General features: G+C 41.3%; 2 protein-coding genes across 2 annotated transcripts; both read right to left on the bottom strand.

The window, feature by feature from the left end:
* Positions 1 to 871: 871 nt before the first annotated feature.
* LOC104107299 (phospho-2-dehydro-3-deoxyheptonate aldolase 1, chloroplastic) lies at positions 872 to 4,873 on the bottom strand. Its single transcript, XM_009616064.3, has 5 exons — positions 4,146 to 4,873; positions 3,376 to 3,653; positions 2,478 to 2,754; positions 2,137 to 2,382; positions 872 to 1,327 (listed from the first exon to the last, which is right to left on the bottom strand). Exons 1-5 carry the CDS (start codon positions 4,713 to 4,715, stop codon positions 1,070 to 1,072), a joined length of 1,629 nt encoding a protein of 542 aa, XP_009614359.1. The 5' UTR covers positions 4,716 to 4,873; the 3' UTR covers positions 872 to 1,069.
* A 9,844-nt stretch (positions 4,874 to 14,717) lies between these two features.
* Positions 14,718 to 20,534, bottom strand: LOC138910266 (uncharacterized). The gene is made up of 2 exons (XM_070201495.1): positions 20,418 to 20,534; positions 14,718 to 15,251 (listed from the first exon to the last, which is right to left on the bottom strand). Exons 1-2 carry the CDS (start codon positions 20,532 to 20,534, stop codon positions 14,718 to 14,720), a joined length of 651 nt encoding a protein of 216 aa, XP_070057596.1.
* Between the last annotated feature and the right edge of the window lie 714 nt (positions 20,535 to 21,248).

Here is a 21,248-nt window from a genome sequence, read left to right as displayed (position 1 = left end):
TAGTACTCCATTGGAAATAAGCCTCCCGGAGAAGCTTATCCTTTCGGTACTCCGTTATGGATAAATATTACCCATGGTAGAAGATTATCTATATCTGGCACAACAGCTTAGAGTAGCAGCTTACAAGCAGATTACACAACAGCTTGCAGCAGCAGCTTACAGTAACAGCTTACACAAAAGCTTGCAGTAGCAGCTTACACAGCAGTTTCCTTCTATAAATAGAGGAGAATTCAGTTCATTATATACAAAAGTTTAAAGTTTGAATAATATATCAGTTTATCTTTATACTTACTTGTCTTTACTTTACTGTCTTTATTTTATAATATGTATGAATTAATAACATATTAATAAAATATTCACATGGCTAATCGAAAAAGTACACCGGCTTACGTATAGCCCATCTGTGTCTTAACAGTTCAGAGAAAACCGTTTACTAAAAGACAGAAGAAGAACTAGGTGAGAAGCATGTGGAAAGCATCTACAATTTCACCTAGAAAATAGATAAATACATATTACTTTATTTTAATAAAACATGTTTGATTAAGTGGTAGGTGGCCGAATCCCTTGAGATTATACTCATAACGCATGTCTTGCTTTGATCCAGATCTACCAATCCCAACAACCAAACCCACCCGGCACCCCAAACTAACACAAAACTGAAAATAGTAACTTAGAAAAAGTACGAAAGAATCGGAAACTACCGGGTAAGTGTGCGTAAACTCTACCCACCCCGACCCGGATCTTATTGTGAGGAAAGTACAAGAAAAATATATTGAGCGACGCGCTCTAGATACACCTCCGGCACTTCAAGTGTATCGGTATACACACACTTCTCATCTAAATGTCAAATAAATATGTTGAACAGATATCATAAGACAAAGTAACTTCCTTGCTTTATTCCTTAGTCACCAAACTCTCATACAACATAGCACTCTTCTAGTATGCACATAGGCAAACATAACATATCCTCCAATATGGTTTTTAAAAAAAAATGTGAACACTGATACAATCATTCATAATTTAAGCGGAGTAAATCAAGAAAAGCAGCATTTTGGACCTTTCCAAATATCTATTGACCTAATACGTTTTGTGATCCAAGCCTCCTCTTTCTTAGGCGTTCTGCAATAATGAAGGCGAGCTCAAGGGATTGAGATGCATTGAGCCTAGGATCACAGTGGGTGTGGTAACGTGAGCTCAGATCATCAAAGGTCACAGTTCGTGATCCACCAATGCACTCTGTGACGTTTTGGCCTGTCATCTCCAGGTGTACTCCTCCTGGGTGGCTTCCTTCTTGTTCATGAACATCAAAGAATGCTCTTACTTCAGCCTGTTACAACAAGAGAGCCATGTTCTTCGTGTTAATGATGTAACATACTTGCAAAGAGCAACGTGGGACCTCAAACATTCAATCAATCTTTTTTGTTTTTTTTTTGGGGGGGTAATTAAAAGAATAAAGCCACCAGACATCTTGGTCCTGATAATCAAACTCATTGAAAGAGACATGCAACAACCAAACCTACTAAAGTAGTTGCACACATTATATAAATAAAAATATATTCTGTTTGACTGATTCACTGAAGAAAAAGCTTTACAAGCTCCACGTTACTCGTCTCTCCTACCAATCAGCACGCTCACTTTCTTGGTCTTGGTCTTGCCAAGAAATACCTACTATACTTCCAGTGAACTACCCATGTTCTCTCATCATCTATGGTGGAGCATTTAGTAGTCCCCAACGAAAAGACTCTATTAAATGACTAATTGTTTTTTGGTGGTAACTTTCATTTTCTTGGTCCTACTCTTGCCAAGAAATAACTACTATTCTTTCTGTGAACTACCGATTGTCTCACCATCTATGGTTGGAAGACTCATATCATTCAGCTTATAAAAAATGATGAGGGTAGTTCAAAGAGTGGACCCATTGAGCAACTCCCCAGATATAAAGAATCTAACTTATTATAACAATAACTTTGATTTTCTGTGCGACTTTCAATGAATTATGAGGAGGCACCGCGTTATAGGATGCAATTACTGATCATGTAGATATGCAATTACTCTTAAGAGATATTTTAAGAATTTAGTGAATTCAACGTTGGTTTTGAGGAATTAAGGATTTCTGAACCTGTCACGAGAACTTACCCTGATGGAATCAAAAGGTCGAGTTTTTAGACCGCAAGGAGCTTTGATGGTATTCCCATGCATAGGATCAGATACCCAAGTGACGATTTGCCCTGCTCTTCGGACTGCTCTGATAAGATGAGGAAGCTTAACCCTCATGTTCTCTGCTCCCATTCTGGTAATTATTGTAATCCTCCCAGCTTTGTTATCAGGGTTCAAAATCTCAATGAGCTTGACCAATGCACTTGGATCCATCTTGTCACTCACCTGTGGCACAAAGTTGCGTCAGCACCCTAATGCCTAATTTTACATTCAGATAAAGAACAATCAAAATAAGTTGATATTACAGCACTTGTGATCACCTTAATACCAAGGGGGTTGGCAACTCCTCTCAAGAACTCAACATGGGCACCATCCAACTGCCTAGTTCTTTCTCCAACCCAAATAAAATGGGCGGAACAATCATAGTAAAGGCCAGAAGTTGAATCCAATCGTGTTAGTGACTGCTCATAGGGCAAAAGTAAGCACTCATGAGAAGTCCAGAACTCTGTGGTTTTCATAATAGGATGATCCACTGTAAGTCCAGCAGCAGCCATGAAACCAAGGGCCTCATCCACTCTATTAGCTAGTTCACGATACCTACAATGACAGAAATTGCATTATTAGCCCACAAAAATAACCAGTGACCAAAGTATCAGCGGTAGCAAATGGAGTTCATATATTAGCTAGTCCTGAACAGCAAGCAAAACAAAAGGCCTTTTTATAGTCAATGAAAAACTTATACGGTAATAAGCTCTTTAAAATCTACAATTTATTTGTCTCATAATAAGAATGCAGCATAAGGCTTGTTCCCTTTTGGATCTCTTCTTTGCACTTATGGTAGTATTTTGTAAGTGATAGACTGATAGGTGAAGTTACAAAAGGAAAAGTTCGGTGATGCTCTCACAAATGTACTTGATAGTGATAGCATGGTAACGGTTTCCAGCTAATATTCCCAGTAAGACAAAATGATACTCAAGCCCCTTCATTTTTGGCACAAATACTAAAAAAGAAAAGACTTTTAGAACGCCTTATCTTGAACATACCATGAACTATAAAATCATATCATGAGATTTAAAGTTAAATTGTTTCCACATGTTAAAAGGTGCCTTTTGTTTTTGGAATTGGACTAATAATGAAATAATGTCACATAAAATGGATAGGAAGGAAGGGCAAATACAATTAGAGTGCATAATAAAAGTGATACAAGAAGGAACATACCTATCACCCTGCTCACTGTGCTCTGTGAAATCCAAGTTCCATTGGTTGATCCTCTGCATGGCAGCATATCCTCCTGTAGCAAAAGCCCTCAATAGATTCAAAGTAGCTGCAGATTGACAATACGCCCTGATCAACCTCTGAGGGTCAGGAGTTCTTGACTTGGCATCAAATGCATCTCCGTTCACGTTGTCTCCCCTGTAACTCGGCAGCTTCACTCCATTCTTCTCCTCAAAATTATCTGATCTTGGCTTTGCAAATTGCCCAGCCATCCTTCCAACCTATACAAAATTGGATCTTCCTTAATACAGGCATAAATTTGAACATGGATTACCTCAAAAGAAATGGAAATATAAAATATCCTAATGCTATAAACAAGTATGCTAATAACAGTCAATTCCAAGAATCAAGTAAGATTCCATTTCCAGCAAAATTTAACTTAGATACATCAACAGCTTAAAAACTTCTCCCATTATTAAATGGTATTTACAATATTTATTCATGTTACCAGTCCACGCCAAATTTTAAGCAATCTAATAGCCTAAAAAGCATATAAAAGTTGAAACTTTTCAGGAATAGGGACAATATGAAGCAAAATAACAAAATTCAACAAACAAACAAACATAAAAGAATCTTATGGAATGATACCATTAAATGAAAGATTTAAATAAGGTATCGCATCCATGTAAGTTATATGGGAAACATAAACTTGAAACAAAAGACACACACACACACAAAAGCTAAAAAAGGTAAAGAGAAGAAAAAGAAAGAACCTTGATAACAGGCATCTGACCACCAAACATGAGAACAGCACCCATTTGAAGAAGGATTCTAAAAGTATCCCTAATATTATTGGCATTAAATTCCTTAAAACTCTCAGCACAATCACCTCCTTGTAACAAGAAAGCCCGGCCCATAGCAGCCTCACCGAGACGCTCCTCAAGACTTCTCGCCTCACCAGCAAACACGATAGGAGGGAACTCTTCAATCGTCTTAAGAACAGATTGAAGCTCCTCTTGATTTGGGTATTCGGGTAACTGAAGAGCCTTTTTGGATTTCCAGCTCTCCACTGTCCATTCTGTTTTTGTCACCGTCGTAGCCGCCGCCGTAACAGTGGCCGCCGGCGGTGAAGGTTTGGAGGAGGGCTTGTCGGAGACAATGGGGTTCTTGGAAGAGTCAGAGGAATGAATGGCTGAGATTGGTTGAACAAATCTAACGGGTTTGGTTGAGTTGGTGGTGAAAGATACATTCTTTAGAGGAGAAGGTAAAAGGGATTGATTTTGAACCAGTTGAGATTTGTTGGGAAGAAGGGAGTTGGTAGTGCTACTGCTTGAAAGAGCCATTGAATTTAATACTTTTATGAGAAATGTGAGTGTTTTTTGGTATGTGATTTTCTTGTTTTTTGGGTACCTGAAATTGAGGAAGATGGAGGGTACCTGAAGAAGAAGGAGAGATGGAATGGGGTTTTATAAGGAGGTTTTTTGGTTGTGGGAAGGTGGTTGGAGAGAGGAAGGAGAGAATGGAAACAAATGGATTATTGTTAGGTAAAGGGTATTTTAGGTATAACATATTACTCCACTAAACACCTACTTAATTTGCACATCAGTAGTATTTTTTTGGGTAGAAAACGTAGATAAACTTAGCAAAGTGACATAATAATATGTTGTTGTCAAAAGAAAAATGGAGTTTGTCTGTGTGACAATTTAAGGAAATGAAAACAGATGATGAATTTTTACTTTTTTAGGAGAAAAGAGGAGAACAATAGACAAAGTGTGTGTTCTCCATTTTCCTTTTTCTAATTATGTGAATTTTGTGTTTAAAAATAATGAAAATTGAAAGATTTAACCGGCTCATACTTCTAAGTTCTTACCTCCTCATATAATTTTTAAAAAGAAGAGAGTTTTGTTGCAATCAATCATTGATCAGCATGTGTGTGAACTCGAAACTCGAATCACCAGTCACCACTAGAAGAAAAACATAAATATACTTGCCATTTCCTGTCTTGTTTCTTTTCTTAAATTTGTAATCATCAATTTATAATTTTAATATTATGTTTTTTGAATATTATTATATCTATATCGAATCACCAAACATAATATATTTTTAAAGAGTTTAACATATGGCACATTTTGAAAATCCAAGTGACATAGATTTTAATCGACACTGGAAAAAAAAAACAGGAAAAGAAAATAAAGAAGCGAACCTACTCTCCCATATCCACCAACCCATCCCGATCCATTGTATTTAGGTGACTTATTACTGTGTATCCTTGAATTAAAGGGAAAAGTAAAAATATACAGCTCTTACCATTTGCTTAGTAGAGAGAAGAAGCAAGCAGCCAATCAATACTAGCTTATGAATTAAATTCGAAAAAAAAAGGGTAATGCATAAAAGCCACTTGTGAGTTAGGTCAACAAGCACTAACACACACACTATAATCATGTATATTTATATATATGCAAACCGTGATTAGAGTTTTTAATCTAATGATGATTGCAACTCTATTTTATACACCTTTCATGTGCAGAATTTAATTCATGAAAGAATCCTCCCCTCTTTCACAATTTTCTCATCTTTAAACTTCTCTTCTAATCATTCACGGGCTCACTCTAACTCAAATATTAAAATATAGAAGAAAAAAAACTCAATTCGATCATTTTTTCCATGTTTTTTTTTTTTTTTTTTTTTTTTTTTTTTTTGGTTTTCACCATAATTGATAGTCACTCCCCTCTACTTTGCATAACACCTAAGTATTTATTATTATTTGGGAGAATCAAATAATTTTTTCTTTGACTACAATTTTTTTTTTTATATATTTTAAAATTATTCTTTTAATTATAAGAAGTTGTTATTTATAGTACTTTTTATTTAGATTCTAATTATGTAAATTTTATGTTTAAGAATAATGGAAATTAAAAGATTTAACCGACGTTATGCTTCTAAGTTTTCACCTCCTCATATATTTTTTTAAAGGAAGAGAGTTTTGTTGCAATCATTGATCAGCTTACTAACCTATAAAGCTCTTGAACAACGTAAGTATCTCGAGTCTTCACTTCACCAACCACGTTTTCGTAATTTATTTCCGTTTTCCTTTTTATTAATTCCCTTTTTATTTTAATTTGGCAACTCTGTTAACCATTGTTGGTCCTCTTTTTAATAGGATAGGCTATCTTCCATATTAAAATAATTGGTCAAATTTCAAAACTGATTTCCAAACTTTGCAAGAGAGTTACATTAGGGAGATGCTTTCCACACTCTGAGGAGTAAGTAGTAATACTATTAGACATTAAGGGGAAAAGAGTAAAGGAAACAAAGAGAGTTATCCTAGTGAAAATCGTATCGGTTGTTAAGGTTTTACGAGCTTTCTGTATAACAAGTTAATACTAGCAAAGCAAGTTGTCATTTGTCAAGTAGGAGTAACGTTACATACACATTAATCTCCTTAGACTCTACTGGTAAGATTACAATGGGTCTATATATATACGGGTAAAATCGGGCTCATGGTACCCCCAATCTCCGACAAAATAATCCAAACTCGAGACATGATGACAGGGGACCAAAATCGGGGCAAGAGTCTCATCGAGTTATGATTCGGAATCGGTCCTAGCTTTGAACGACTTCAAAGAACATGGTCGGGCAATCAAGCACCGACGGAGGGCCGTTATATCCTCGACCGGTCGGATATACCTCTCGTGCTAAGGCCCGAACATAGCGCTTACTACCGGAGCCATCAAGACCACGCCCTCCAGATTCAGTTCGAGCTCCAAGACCTCAGAAAAGCATTACCAAACGGTTGCACACGACTAAAGAAGGGCCGTGATATCCCGTTCGACCGGATATCACAGCGCGGATCTCGGCCCGTATCGTCAACAGATCAGTGATTAACGAAAAAGAAGATTTTTACCTTTTTTAGAATTGTACTAGGAATGAAACTCTCCTACTATAAAAAGGAGATGATTTTTATTTAATGGGGAGACTGTAACACGTAATTTAAAGCAATATATTATTATTTTCTCTGTTATTAGCTCTTTCTCTTGTTCATCAGTGCTCGCCATTGCGAGCCCGGATCGAGGGCGAATATTTCACTAAGGCTGAAACTATCCTCTTTGTGTGGTTTGAATTCATCTTATCTTTGTTTGTTCAATTTGACTTAGTTTATCGCTTTGTATCAAATTAATTCGTGTATCCTTAAAACCACTTACAAATTTAATTGTTATCCGATTTTGAGGGTAAAGAGTTTGGCACCCACCATGGGGCTAAGGATAATAGTGGCAATTTGATACAAATTTGTATAACATACCCTACTTCACGCTTGTTCTTTGAAGTGTCTTTGATTTCAGGTCTGCATTTAAAATGTTGAACTCCTAATCTGCCCCTCTAAACACGGATGTTGAGTCAGGCCACAATGGCGAGAACAACAATATTGCTCCTAGTAGCGAGGTGCCCCCCGCCGATCCCAACGGAATTCTGGTCGCTGACCCGATCGACGCCAGCTCACATGTGGCCATCAACACGAATTCCCCTACCGATCCTGAGAACAGCATCCGCAGGGGGGTTCCGATCGATAGCTCAAAATGCTCGTGACGGTGAAAGAGATGGGATCAACTTACGGGTGATCTTCGAAATATTGCAGGTTCAGCAGGTAGCGATAGCCCAACTGCAGAACCGAAGCCGCGCTCCCAGTGGAGTTGAGCCCGAATCATAAACACTCGCAGAAATGAACCAGCCACAGATAGGCCAAATGAAGCTGAACCCGGAACCAACCCCGAGATAATAAAGATGATCGAGGAATTGAAAAAGCGGGTAGAAATGGGAGAAAAGAAAATCGAAGCCAACGACAAGAAGGTTGAGACTGAAAACTCCAGGGTCGACCAAATCCTTGGAGCGCCAGCGATATTGAAAGGCCTAGACTCCAAAAAGTTTGTTCAGAAACCCTTCCCTCTGAGCGCGGCCCTGGAACCGATCCATAAAAAGTTCCGCATGCCTGAAATTTCTAAGTCCAACGGAACAACTGACCCAAATGAGTATGTGACCTCCTACACGTGCGCCATCAAAGGGAACTACTTGGAGGATGATGAGATCGAGTTTGTCCTACTGAAAAAGTTCGGGGAAACTCTGTCAAAGGGAGCTATGATATGGTATCACAACTTACCCCCAAATTTTATTGACTTGTTTGCTATGCCTGCAGATTCCTTCATAAAAGCACATGTCGGGGCTATCAAGGTTGAGACCAGGAAGTCGGACCTTTTGAACGTGAAATACAGGGATAATGAGATGCTCAGAGAATTCGTGTTCCGGTTTCAAATGGAACGGATGGACCTGCCTCCGGTCGCGGACGATTGGGCCGTTTAGGCCTTCACCCAAGGACTCAATACTCGAAGCTTGTTGGCTTCGCAGCAGTTGAAGCAAAATCTGGTAGAATATCCGGTCGTAACTTGGGCCGATGTACATAACCAATATCAGTCAAAAATTAGAGTCGGAGATGATCAGCTTGGGGCCCCTTATGGTTCTGTTTATCCTGTCCGAGCTAGTGACAGACCCAAAAGAGACATTGATCGTGAACCAAGGTCAAATGGGGATCGATATTAGCCGTATAACGGGGATCGAAAGGGTAACGGATATGGACAAAACCGTGTGAGAAATGAAAGGAGAAGCGATTGGAGCAAAATAACTGGGGACTCATGATAAAAAACAATTTTGAGAGGCCCATCGGACCTAAGGAAGTACCATGGTTATCAGAGTATAACTTCAACGTCGATGCTGCTGCTACCGTATCCGCCATCGGACGCATCAGAGACACCAAGTGGCCTCGACCTCTACAGTCCGATCCAGTCCAAAGGGATCCTAACCTAATGTGCAAATATCATGGCACACACGGCCACAGAACAGAGGATTGCTGACAATTAAGAGAGGAAGTAGCCCGGTTGTTCAACAACGGACATCTCCGAGAGTTCCTGAGCGATCGAGCCAAGAATCATTACAGGAATAGAGATTCTAATAAACATATCGAGCAGGAGGAACCTCATCACATCATTAACATGATCATCAGTGGGTTCAACATTCCCCAGAGGCTGATGCTGAAACGCACCAAAGTATCCACCATAAGGGAAAAATGGGCTCGGGATTATGTGCCAGAGGGAACCTTGTATTTCAACGACGAGGACACTGAAGGGATCGTACAGCCTCACAATGATGCACTGGTAATATCTGTACTCGTAAATAAATCGCGAGTCAAGTATGTGTTAATTGATCCAGGTAGCTCGGCCAACATCATCAGATCGAGGGTTCTGGAATAATTCGGTCTACAAGATAAAATCATGCCTACAGTCCGAGTTCTAAACGGATTCAACATGGCATGTGAGACCACTAAATGGGAGATAACATTACCGGCAAACACCGCCGGGACCATTCAGGAAATGAAGTTCTGCGTGATCGAAGGGGGCATGTGGTACAATGCCTTGTTCGGGAGACCGTGGATTCACAACATGAGGGCAGTGCCCTCGACGCTGCACCAGGTGTTAAAGTTCCTGATGCCTGGAGGAATAAAAATAATTTGCAGAGAACAAGGAGCCACAAAAGAGATGTTCGCGGTCGACGAGGTGGTCCCGATATCCGCACTTTCTACACCAAAGGATCTGGGTTCGGTCACTAAGGAAGAAACCAAATATCAACTACTGACACCGGCCGCGTCCCAACCGGAGAAGTAGGAGATGGGTGAGGATGACGACTACGGGCTTTTCAGGTCTTTCATATCCCCCGATGATTCCGACACTACCAAATCAACAATCGAGGAACTGGAGCAAGTCGTACTGATCGAGCACTTGTCCGATCGAAAGGTGTACCTGGGCACTGGGTTGAGTTCCAAGCTCAGGAAAAAACTCATTCAATTACTTATAGCTAACATAGATTGTTTCGTTTGGTCCCACCTTGATATGACAGGGATCCCGTCAGAAATAATCACTCACAAGCTAAGCATGGACCCAAAATTTCACCCGGACTGGTTAGCAAATATAGTAGTAGTCCCTAAAAGGGAAATAAATTAAGAATGTGTGTAGACTATAAAGACTTGAATAAAGCTTGTCTCAATGACTCTTTCCCTTTGCCTAACATCGATCGCATGATCGATGCAATAGTCGGCCACGAGATCCTCAGTTTTTTCGACGCTTATTTCGGGTACAACCAAATTCGGATGGACTAGGGTGATCATGAAAAAACTTCCTTCATCACTAAGTACGGCACTTACTGCTATAACGTGATGCCATTTTGACTAAAAATGCCGGTGCCACTTACCAACACCTAGTAAATCTAATGTTTGAAGAACAAATAGGAAAATCAATGGAGGTTTACATTGACGATATGTTGTTTAAGTCCCTACGAGCATAGGACCATTTGAAACATTTGTAGGAAACCTTCAGCATATTGAAGAAGTACAATATGAAGCTGAACCCGGAGAAATGTACATTCAGAGTTGGGTCCGGGAAATTCCTCGGGTTCATGGTATCCAACCGGGGAATCGAGATTAATCCCGATACGATCAAGGCCATTGAAGATATCACTGTTGTGGACAATGTCAAGGTCGTTCAAAGGTTAAACAGATGCATAACCACCCTGGGGCGATTCATCTTGAGGTCCTCCGACAAGAGCCACTGGTTCTTCTCACTGTTGAAGAAAAAGAATAACTTCTCATGGACCCCGGAGTGCTAACGAGCCTTGTAAGAACTCAAGCGGTATCTATCGAGCCCACCTCTGCTTCATACTCCGAAGATAGACAAACAGTTATACCTGTACTTAGCTGTATCCGAGATAGCGGTAAATGGAGTTCTGGTCCGGGAAGAGGAATGTATGCAATTTTCAATCTATTATGTTAGCAGGACTGTAGGCGAGGCCGAAACTAGATACCCTCACCTAGAAAAACTGGCGCTCGCTCTGTTAAGCGCCTCTAGGAAGCTGAAACCATACTTTCAATGTCACCACATATGTGCTGTAACTACTTACCCATTGAGGAATGTAATGCATAAACCCGAGCTCTCGAGACTACTGTCCAAATGGGCTGTAGAGATCAGCGGGTACGATATCAAATATCACCCCTTGACCTCCATTAAATCTCAAATTTTAGCAGACTTTGTGGCCGACTTTACGCCGACCCTAAAACCCGAGGTGGAAAGAGAGTTGTTGTTAAACTCGGGGACTTCTTCGAGAATCTGGACCCTCTTTACGAACGGTGCCTCGAACGCAAATAGGTCCGGACTTGGCATCGTATTGAAGCCACTAATAGGAAATGCAGTCAGACAATCTATTATTGACTAACAACGAGGCCCAATATGAGGCCATGATTGCGCGTCTTGAACTGGCCAAAAGCTTGGGGTAGAGGTGATCGAAACTAAGTGCGACTCCCTCCTTTTGGTGAACTAAGTTAATGGGATGTTCGAGGTCGGAGAGGAATGAATGCAAAGATACCTGGATAAGCTACAGGTAACTTTACATCGGTTCAAGGAGTGGACTCTACAACATGTACCTCAGGATCAAAACAGTGAGGCCGATGCCCTTGCTAATTTGGGATCGTCGGTCGATGATGATGAGTTCAACTCGGGGGCAGTCGTTCAACTCATGAGATCGGTAGTGGAAAAAGGTCACGCCAAGATAAATTCAACAAGCCTAACTTGGGACTGGAAAACAAATATATAGAGTATCTGATGACCGGAAAGCTGATCTCGTATCCTAAAGAATCGAGGGATCTGCGTACTAAGGTGACCCGGTTCAGCTTGTCCGAAGACGGTACCCTATTCAAAAGAACATTCGATGGCCCACTCGCAATATGTCTAGGACCGGGAGATACCGAGTATGTTCTGAGGGAGGTCCATAAAGGCATCTGCGTAAATCATTCAGGCGCCGAATTATTAGTTCGAAAAATAATCAGAGCAGGCTACTACTGGATCGACATAAAAAGGACGGGAAGGAGTTCGTACGAAAATAGACGAATATCAAAGGCATGCTCCAATGATTCATCAGCCTAGGGAGCTGATGTATTTGGTCTTGTCACCCTGGTCGTTCATGAAATGGGGGATGGACATCGTCGGACCCCTTCCATGGGCACCCGGTAAGGCTCAATTTATATTTTTTATGATTGACTATTTTTCTAAGTGGGTGGAAGACCAGGCATATGAGAAATTCAGGGAGAAGGAAGTCATCGATTTCACTTGGGACCACATAATATGCCGGTTCGAAATGCCGGCCGAGATCGTGTGCGACAATGGAAAATAGTTCATCGACAACAAAGTAAGCAAGTTTCTCGAAGACAATAAGATGAAAAGGATCCTATCAACACCTTACCACCCTAGTGGGAACGGGCAAGCAGAGTCCACCAACAAAACCATACTCCAAAACCTCAAAAAGCGATTGACCGACGCCAAAGGAAAATGGAAAGAAGTTTTGCCCGAAATCCTATGGGCATACCGTACTACCTCAAAATCTAGTATCTGGGCCACCCCCTTGTTGGTTTACGGCTCCAAAGCTCTAATACCGGTCGAAGTAAGGGAACCGAGTCTTAGGTTTCGATATGTGACCGAGGAGTCAAACGATAAGGCCATGAATACGAGCCTGGAACTACTAGCTGAAAGACGCGAGACCGACCCTCATCCGGATGGCCGCCCAAAAGCAACGAATTGAAAGGTATTACAATCGAAGAGCCAACCTTCGACACTTCGATAACGGGAACTTGGTATTAAGGAAGGTGACATTGAGCACCCGAAACCCAAACGAGGGGAAGTTGGGGCCGAAAGGGAAGGTCCATATCGAATTATCGAGATCACCGACAAAGGATCATACAAACTCGAAGCAATGAACGGTGAGCGACCACCGAACAACTGGAGCGTGACCCACTTAAAATGATATTACTATTGAGGTACGATGCCATTCATTTGTTTTATTTACATATTAGACTAACACTTGCAGGTAACGATCAAGGGACGATACGACTATTAGGCCCGAAAGTACGCGCTGCACTCTTTTTTCTTAGACCGATTTTATCCCAAATGGATTTTCTGGCAAGGTTTTTAACGAGGCAACAATGGATCATGCTAACTTAGAATCGAAGACCGGAGTCAAGGACCACATCAGCAGTATCTAAGGCCTCTCTATGATCGGCCTCCGATACTGGGGGGCCATCACCCTCGTATAATAGTTTTGGCAAGGAGAGAAACTTTATGCTCGAACTACCTAGGCTCAGTGGATAGGATTTATTGTAAGAGCTAAACGGTCAAATGAACCGTACCCACATAGACCACCCAAACTCTAACACGAAGCATGTACATATTTGTAACCTTGTATAGAAATGAATGAAAGTTTCTCCTTGCGGATAAATATTTTGTCCCTTAAAAATTTCTACATTCGGTCCCCTTGAAGATATCGAGCCCAAGGGCAATCTATGTCCGGATCCAAGAAGTCACCCTCACTCGGGGACTATCGTCCGAGGCAGGCTCGGGTGACTCGGGGTATCAAAGCCCAGAGACACAGATCTTATTAGGCAGTGCCCAAACTCTAAAGGCCACGGCAATCCCCATTCGAAACTATCATTCTGGGCAAGCCCGGATAACTTGGGGTAATGATCCCATTAGGCAATACCCGAAATTAAAAGGCAACGACAATCCAAGAACGGCTCGGAGACATTCGAGATTCATAACCAAAATATAAGGCATTCAAAATTTTTAAATCGGTTCGAAGGCTACACTCGACAAAATTATAAAACATCCTAAGTGAACATTTGAGGTAAAGTTTCCGGTCAAACCAAGCCCCCTCACCAGCCTTAAGCAAAACAGTATCGAAAATGAACAATGTTCAAACCTCCGAATAAGACCAAATTATTACATGCTAAGGCATCCAAAATCTTTGCAATCATAAAGAAAAAAGCAAAAGGAATCAAGCTTGAAAATTGCCGAAAGAAAAAAAGCTTTATATATATATATATATATATATATATATATATATATATATATATATATACACAAAGGTACAAAAGCAAAATATTACAAGGTACCTAAGAAGCCTAATCATCATCGGAGCTCGCCTCATCACCGGGCCCGTCGGAATCTTCCCCGTCCTCGGACCCGTCCGAACCCTCGGAATCTTCCTCATCCTCGGGGTACGCCAACTTCTTAGCCTCGGCCTCGAGCCTCTTAACATTTTCAAGCTCGTTCGATAAATCGAACCCCCAGGAATGAACCTCTTTGAGAGTCTCCCTCCGGGACTGCCACTTCGCATTATCGATTATGGCCTTTAGGCGCTCCTGAGTAGCCTCAACATCAGCTTTGTACTGGGCCACCATATCATCGGCATCAGCCTTGGCTATTTCAGCCACTGACTTGGCTGCTTTTAAGCTCCTTGGCGAGGGTTTCAGGATCGACAACAGCCAAGTTCAGTCGAGACTGGAGCTCCTCAATTTTCCGGGATTGTGCCTTTGCCTTTTCCTTCATCGATCGAAGTTGGGCCTCCGCCGAGGCCAATTGCTCCCGGGTTGTTTCCTTTTCAAAAGACAACCTGTCCATCTTGCCTTTCCACTCCTCGACCATGGCCTTGACTTCGTCCATCTCAGCCCGGAGTTGGTCAACCCAATCTATGTTCTGCTGGACCTGTAGATTCTGACCGTTAGACACTGTGTCTAGCTCATCATCACTAACTTCAAAAAATTCTACCTTTTCCAATAGGTCGGCATGTTCCTTCTGAGCCACATCCAACTTGGCTCGGAGGCTCTTGATTTCACCCTCGCGTTGCTCGCTGAGAAGTTTATACATGTTTCTTTTCTCAGCAAGCTCTTTGGTTTCAGCCTTGAGTTGGCTCAACTCGTCTCGGTACCGGAGGAAGGTCTCATGGTGAAGCACCGAGGCCTTCAAATATGAAGAAAGATATTAGAATTATCAAAAAATTAGTTCATTTATTAGAAGTAAATTGGAATCATCAGGGATTATCAAGAGTTACCTGGTTAAGGGCATGTTGTGCTTTGTTGAACAGACATGGTGAGTCTACCTCGTTCGTTTTGGCCTAGTCTTCCTTAGTCACCAGACGTCAGAGGTAACTGTCTATCCCTACGGGGGCTAAAAGAACCCGGGCATCCTCCGAAATGGTGATGATAATTGACCGCTTCGGACAAGAATCTGCACTCGGGGAAAGGAACTAGTTGACCAGTCTCGAGCTCGAGTTAGACCCACATGCCCCCAAGGATGGACTTTTCCTCGGTACCTCTAAGTCACCTAACCTGGTGACGTCCTCCGTGGCGGTGGAATCCACTCAATCAAAAAAATAGCGGAGGGGATCATCCGCTCCGTGGGCCCCCTCGTTGGGTCGTTCTTTCACAATTTGGGCCTCGTTGTACATAGACTAGGTAAATTAGGGTCACTCGGTGACGCCTATCACACCAAGTTCCTCCTTCGGGGCACTACCCGCATCCCGGGAAGCCTCATCCCCGACCTCTTCATCGACCTCCCTAGCCTGAGGCAGATCGGCCTCAGGGGTCTCTGTTTCGACGACCCCCTGATCTACGAGGAGCGATGGCTCGCGGGCCATAAAAACAAAAGGCTCTTCCTTCTCGGGCTTTTCCCTAAGCTGATAGAGCAAGTCCGAAGTTGGTACTCAGGAGCTGGTGTTTTCCTTTGGTTTGCGGACCAGCCTTCTCCTTATTTTTTTTTCTCCGAGCTGCCCTGCTCTTCTTTCTCTCTCCGGCTTGCCCCGGAGCAGGAGACTCAATAGGTAATTACTCGTCACCAACCGAAGGCCTAAGCTTGACGTGCTTAGGCAAAGCTGTTGTTACACCCTATGTTTTTGTATGTAAAAGTACGTCGTAAGTCAATTGATGTAAGCTGGAAATGAGATCCTCTTTAAAAGTATATAAAGTGATTTAATGATGTTACGTCCCATTTTCTCAAGCCTTTAAGAGTTATCATTCAGGGACAAATGTATCTAGGGGACATGTTTTTACACCCCCTACTTGAGACGTTACTGTCATTATAGGATTATCTAATGTAAGCTCAAAAAGGACGAAATCCTTCTAGAAGGATAAGAAAGGTTTACCGAAGTCTTAAGTAAGTTAAGATAAATATAAAACTTGTTAATCATAATTAAAAAAAATGAGTTTAAAGTCATGATATGACTATATATGATGTTTAAATATGAAATATAAAGTTTGGGAAAAATGGGATTTAAGTTGCGGAAACAACTGACTAAGGATTTGCCTTATAATGAAATCTTTTGAGCAATACATTTTGTAAGTTTATGATGTCTTTTTTGGACATATTATATACCAAATTGAATATCTTTGAGTCTAGTTTTTAACTCATTTAGCCGTTTATCGATATGATATCGGAGTAGTAAGATATTCACGTTTTCGCGAGACTGCGCAAGCAGCACCCATGGGACTCACAAAGTTGGGGAAAGATTCCAGCTTGTATTAAAGTCAATTCTCCATCGTTTAACTCATTTTTCTCGTCCAAAATAGTTTCAAAATCCTCCTAAATGCTCTCAAATAGTCCCTTCATATTTCTAGAGTGAGAACCTAAGATGAAAACATGAATCCAATGCTAGAAATCCCGTGGTGCTTGCTAGATCGTAGTTCTTCGTCTTGTGGCTATTTTGGAGGGTTTTTCAAAGGTAAGTAACCTAAGATTTCGTGTTGTTATTTATGATTAATATAAGAATCAGTCCCTCCTTCATATATATTAGAGTCTCAAGGCGAAATACAAGTGATTACACACCAACTTGAACACAAAAGTTGATTCAAGAAGAGAATACAACTCCTATAGGGCAGTATGTTACATGTATATGTTTCTATATCATTTCGGGTCGTCCCATGCCGAGTATTCTTTTATGTTTAATTCTAGTTATCTCATGATGGCCTTTCCGATTCATTTACCCATGATAGTATGATAAGAAGGATACATTACGTTGGTACTCGGTTGAGTTAGGCACCAGGTGCCCGTCGCAGCCTTATAGTTTGGGTCGTGACACCTGCAAAGGAAAGTAAAGGAGATAAGGACGCAATGTTAGAAGAAAAATTTCACTACGACTTGTTCGGGAAAAGAACCTTACCATGAGAACGGGCCTCCCAGTGGCCTTTTGAGAGTTTGCACCATGAGCGCTCGGAGTAGAGCATTTGTGACACAATGCCCTCGACCCACTCCTTGAGTCGAGGATAGCATTCGGAACTCGAGCAAGGGCTACAACATAACAAGCACCGATAAGAAAAGTTAAGATAAGTCATAAAATCGATGCTTAAAGGGAATACTTGTGTGATGAGTTCCACCTTTCGGGGAACGGCCTCCACTCGGTAGGTACCAGGTTGACGGTCCTCATTCGAACAAATCGTCCTTGCCAACCCCGATCCCGATCCTCGTCGATGCTCGAGAACGGGGCTTTGCTGGCCCTGCGTACTAGCTTTATCAGTCCCCCATGGAAGATTCGGGGACTATATAAGTAGAGTAGACGATCGACGATGAACGAGCACCCATCGATTTTGTTCACAAAAAATCGGAGGAGGATCACGATCCTCCACAATGATGGATGGATCTCGCCTAGGCACACGTTGTACCTCTTGCAGAAGTCTAAAATGACCGGGTCTAGGTCCAATATAAAGGGATAAGTATAAACACTTAGATACCCCTCAACATGGGTGGTAATGGCCTCTTCAGGGTCGGGAACCACTATGTCCTTGTCGGCCCAGTTGCAGTCTTTCAGGACCATGGGGAGGACTTCTTCGGTAATTGAGCAGATGTATCTCGAGGCCTCCTCACACCGACCCTGTACAGAAGAAGGCTTCTCAACCTTAAAGTCACCGGTGAATGAACAGTCACCGGGAATGAACATCTTTAAGGGGGGCTCTTCCGCCGGTTCATCAACAACCGTATCAGGGACGGTCTCTTTGACCTCAGTGGTCGGTCGCGAGGAAGAAGGGCATCCTTATGAGGAATAGATTTTGAGGTTTTTGCCATTGTTATGGAAGAAAAATCTTGGAAAAGATGGAGAAAGAGTGAACGTTGGAATATCAGACTTGTTGGCTTGAGTAGGAGATGAGTAAAAGTTTTGCAAAGCACTCAAGAACCTTGGGTAACGGGGGTAAAAATGATAGATTATATTGAAATCCTAAAGGTAGGAGGGTAGAAGATTTGGTGTAAAGTGAAAAATGGATAGAAGAGGGGGTATTTATAGGAGTTCAGCGACGTTTCACGTCCAGCGACGGCCGACCGACGACTGACATGCAATTAATGCCATTATGACTTGACTGATGAGACGTTTCAAATGTTTTGTCGTTTCTGTCGTGACGTGTCGAAGTAAGAATCGGGAGCTCATGTCGTTTCTTGTCATTTACTCTCCGAGAAACGAGGAGACTATCTGTATATGGGTAAAATCGGGCTTATGGTACCACTGGTCTCCGACAAAATAAACCAAGCTCGAGACATGTGACAGGGGACCGAAATCGGGGCAAGAGTCTCATCGAGTTATGGTTCAGAATCGGTCCTAGCTTTGAACGACATCGAAGAACATGGTCGGGTAATCAAGCACGACTGACGGAGGGCCGTTATATCCTGGACTGGCCGCATATACTTCTCGTGTTAAGGCTCGAATAGAGCGCTTACCACCGGAGCTATCGAGACCACGCCCCCGGATTCGGTTCGAGCTCCAAGACCTCGAAAAAGCATTACCAAATGGTTGCACACGACTAGCGAAGGGTCGTGATATCCGCGCCGAATCGGATATCACGGCTCGGATCTCGGCAACAGATCAGTGATTAACGAAAAAGAAATTTTTTATCTTTTTTTAGAATTGTAGTAGGGATAAAACTCTCCTACTATATAAAAGAGATGATTTTTATTCAATGAGGAGACTGTAACACCCATTCTAAAGTAATATATTATTATTTTCTCTGTTATTAGCTCTTTCTCTTGTTCATCCGTGCTAAAACTATCCTTCTTGTGTGGTTTGAATCCATTTTAACTTTATTTGTTCAATTTGACTTAATTTAATGGTTCGTATCAAATTAATCCGCGTATCCTTAAAATCACGTACAAATTTAATTGTTGATGAATCCCAAATATTGTTGAATTCATTCTACATGACTACCCCTATCATGACTAAAAACATGTGAAAAATTACTCCTCTTTATTTTACCAATAAGCTTACTTGGAGTAGTGCTTAAATTTTTTAATATATATGATTTTACACTATATTGTAGTCTAATATGTGAGCTGGTCGATTTTACATCTAGAAAAAAAAAAGTAAGTCTGGTTACTAAAATAGAATATAGGAGGACGTTTTTGTAACATCACAAAATTGCGAGTACCACCAGTCCAAGTGATCTTAAGATAAAAGAAGAAACCGTCTACCGTTATTTTCAATGACAATTTATCCCTTCTTTTACACGAGAAACATTAAGATTTGCCTAGGATAAGAAAATTGTGAATTATGCCAGCGACGAAAAATTTTCTCAAAACTTTTATTAAAATTATTCTTTATTACGCTTATATTCTCTGATGCCTCCTCTTGTTGTTCTCGTTCTTTTCTATTGACTCATGGAAATAGCAATTCTAATTCTATTGAGTGTGATATTTACTCTCGTAAAAAGTGATAATTTTGCATTTTCAGGTGATTAATCCCAAATAAAAAATAACTACGCATCAGTTGAGCCTAACAGAGTCCTCTTATAATATAATACCTACCTCCTTTCTTAACTTCAACTTGCAACTAGTTATTTCTTGAAGACCGATTTCAACTCTGGCCCTGGATAACCTCTGACTTTTTCCAACTTTGCCATGACGGTTTGTCGCATGGGACTCAACCCATTTTTTTATTTTTTGAATATATAGGCCTTTCACTTCTGATCCCTTTTTTCAATTTGTAACTTCAGAGCATTGGGGAACTTTTTGCTCCACAAGCTTTTCTAAGACGGTTAGCCACGTGGAACACAACCTTTTTCGACTTTATTTTGCCTTTGTGGGCATTTCATTTCTGGCTTCTTTCTTCCAACTTTAATTTCAAAGCATTTGGGGTACCTTGGCTTTTCAAACCTTGACGAGACGGTTAGCCACATGGGACTCAACCTTTTCAAATTCATTTGCCTTTATAGGCACTTCAATTTGATTTTCTCCTTCCAAGAGTTTTGATTTCGAAGCGTCGGCCTCCATGGCCAGTCGGGCTCGACTTGATGCCCCTGCTGAAGCTTAGTGCCTTTTTTGCATATTAGATCGCATCAAGCAAAAACACTGTAAATCAGTCTTGCCATCCCTTCTTTGTCTTAGTTTCGGAACAGAGTTAGACCGAAAGGGATTAAAAAAAACAGACAATGGAATGGATAATAAATTAGACAAGATGTGTCTCTTTTGGGGAAAGGAAAGAAGGACTTATCTGGAGTACATGCGGACTTCAATGAACATGACTTGCCTCTTGGACTAGATGCATGATCTGTGTAAACTGTCGAACTCTCAGAAATTCATCACAACTTTTGCCTCGAAACCGAAAAACCTTGCCAGGACTCTGTTGATGCCGATGGCTGTGAGGATCATCTTTTCGATCAGTGGTGCCCTTTGCGGGTTTTCACCAGTTGACCTCTCTCATTTCTCTTATCAACATCGCCTCATAGTGATCTTTGCGAGTTTTCACTAACAAGACTCTCTCATTTTCAACTTCTCTGCTTACCTTCGCCTTACGGTTCCCGTGAGGATTTTCACTGATGAGACTCTCTCATTTTACTTCTCTCAATTTGTTGTATCAGATCCAAGTATCTGTATCCTCCAATTTGGACATCTTTGCCGATCGGTCGGAAGGACTTGAAAAGGATTTGGGATAAAAATGATTTGGATTGAGTTACAACTTTGGAACCTTTCGGGCAAAACTATAGC

This window comes from Nicotiana tomentosiformis, chromosome 4 (assembly GCF_000390325.3).
Source record: "Nicotiana tomentosiformis chromosome 4, ASM39032v3, whole genome shotgun sequence".
Classification (NCBI taxonomy): domain Eukaryota; kingdom Viridiplantae; phylum Streptophyta; class Magnoliopsida; order Solanales; family Solanaceae; genus Nicotiana; species Nicotiana tomentosiformis.
The sequence above is the reverse complement of the archived record's forward strand: the minus strand, read 5'-3'. Positions and strand labels throughout refer to the sequence as shown.

What these genes read in the sequence shown, in the direction of transcription:
- LOC104107299 (XM_009616064.3), bottom strand. Translation starts at nt 4,715, where the DNA reads ATGGCTCTTTCAAGCAGTAGCACTACCAACTCCCTTCTTCCCAACAAA. An exon ending in GTCAGATGCCTGTTATCAAG is followed by an intron (nt 3,654 to 4,145) that starts GTTCTTTCTTTT and finishes AATTTTGTATAG; the next exon opens with GTTGGAAGGATGGCTGGGCA. An exon ending in GACCTTTTGATTCCATCAGG is followed by an intron (nt 1,328 to 2,136) that starts GTAAGTTCTCGT and finishes TTGTTGTAACAG; the next exon opens with GCTGAAGTAAGAGCATTCTT.
- LOC138910266 (XM_070201495.1), bottom strand. Translation starts at nt 20,534, where the DNA reads ATGGAGGCCGACGCTTCGAAATCAAAACTCTTGGAAGGAGAAAATCAA. An exon ending in TGGCTAACCGTCTCGTCAAG is followed by an intron (nt 15,252 to 20,417) that starts GTTTGAAAAGCC and finishes TCATATTTGAAG; the next exon opens with GCCTCGGTGCTTCACCATGA.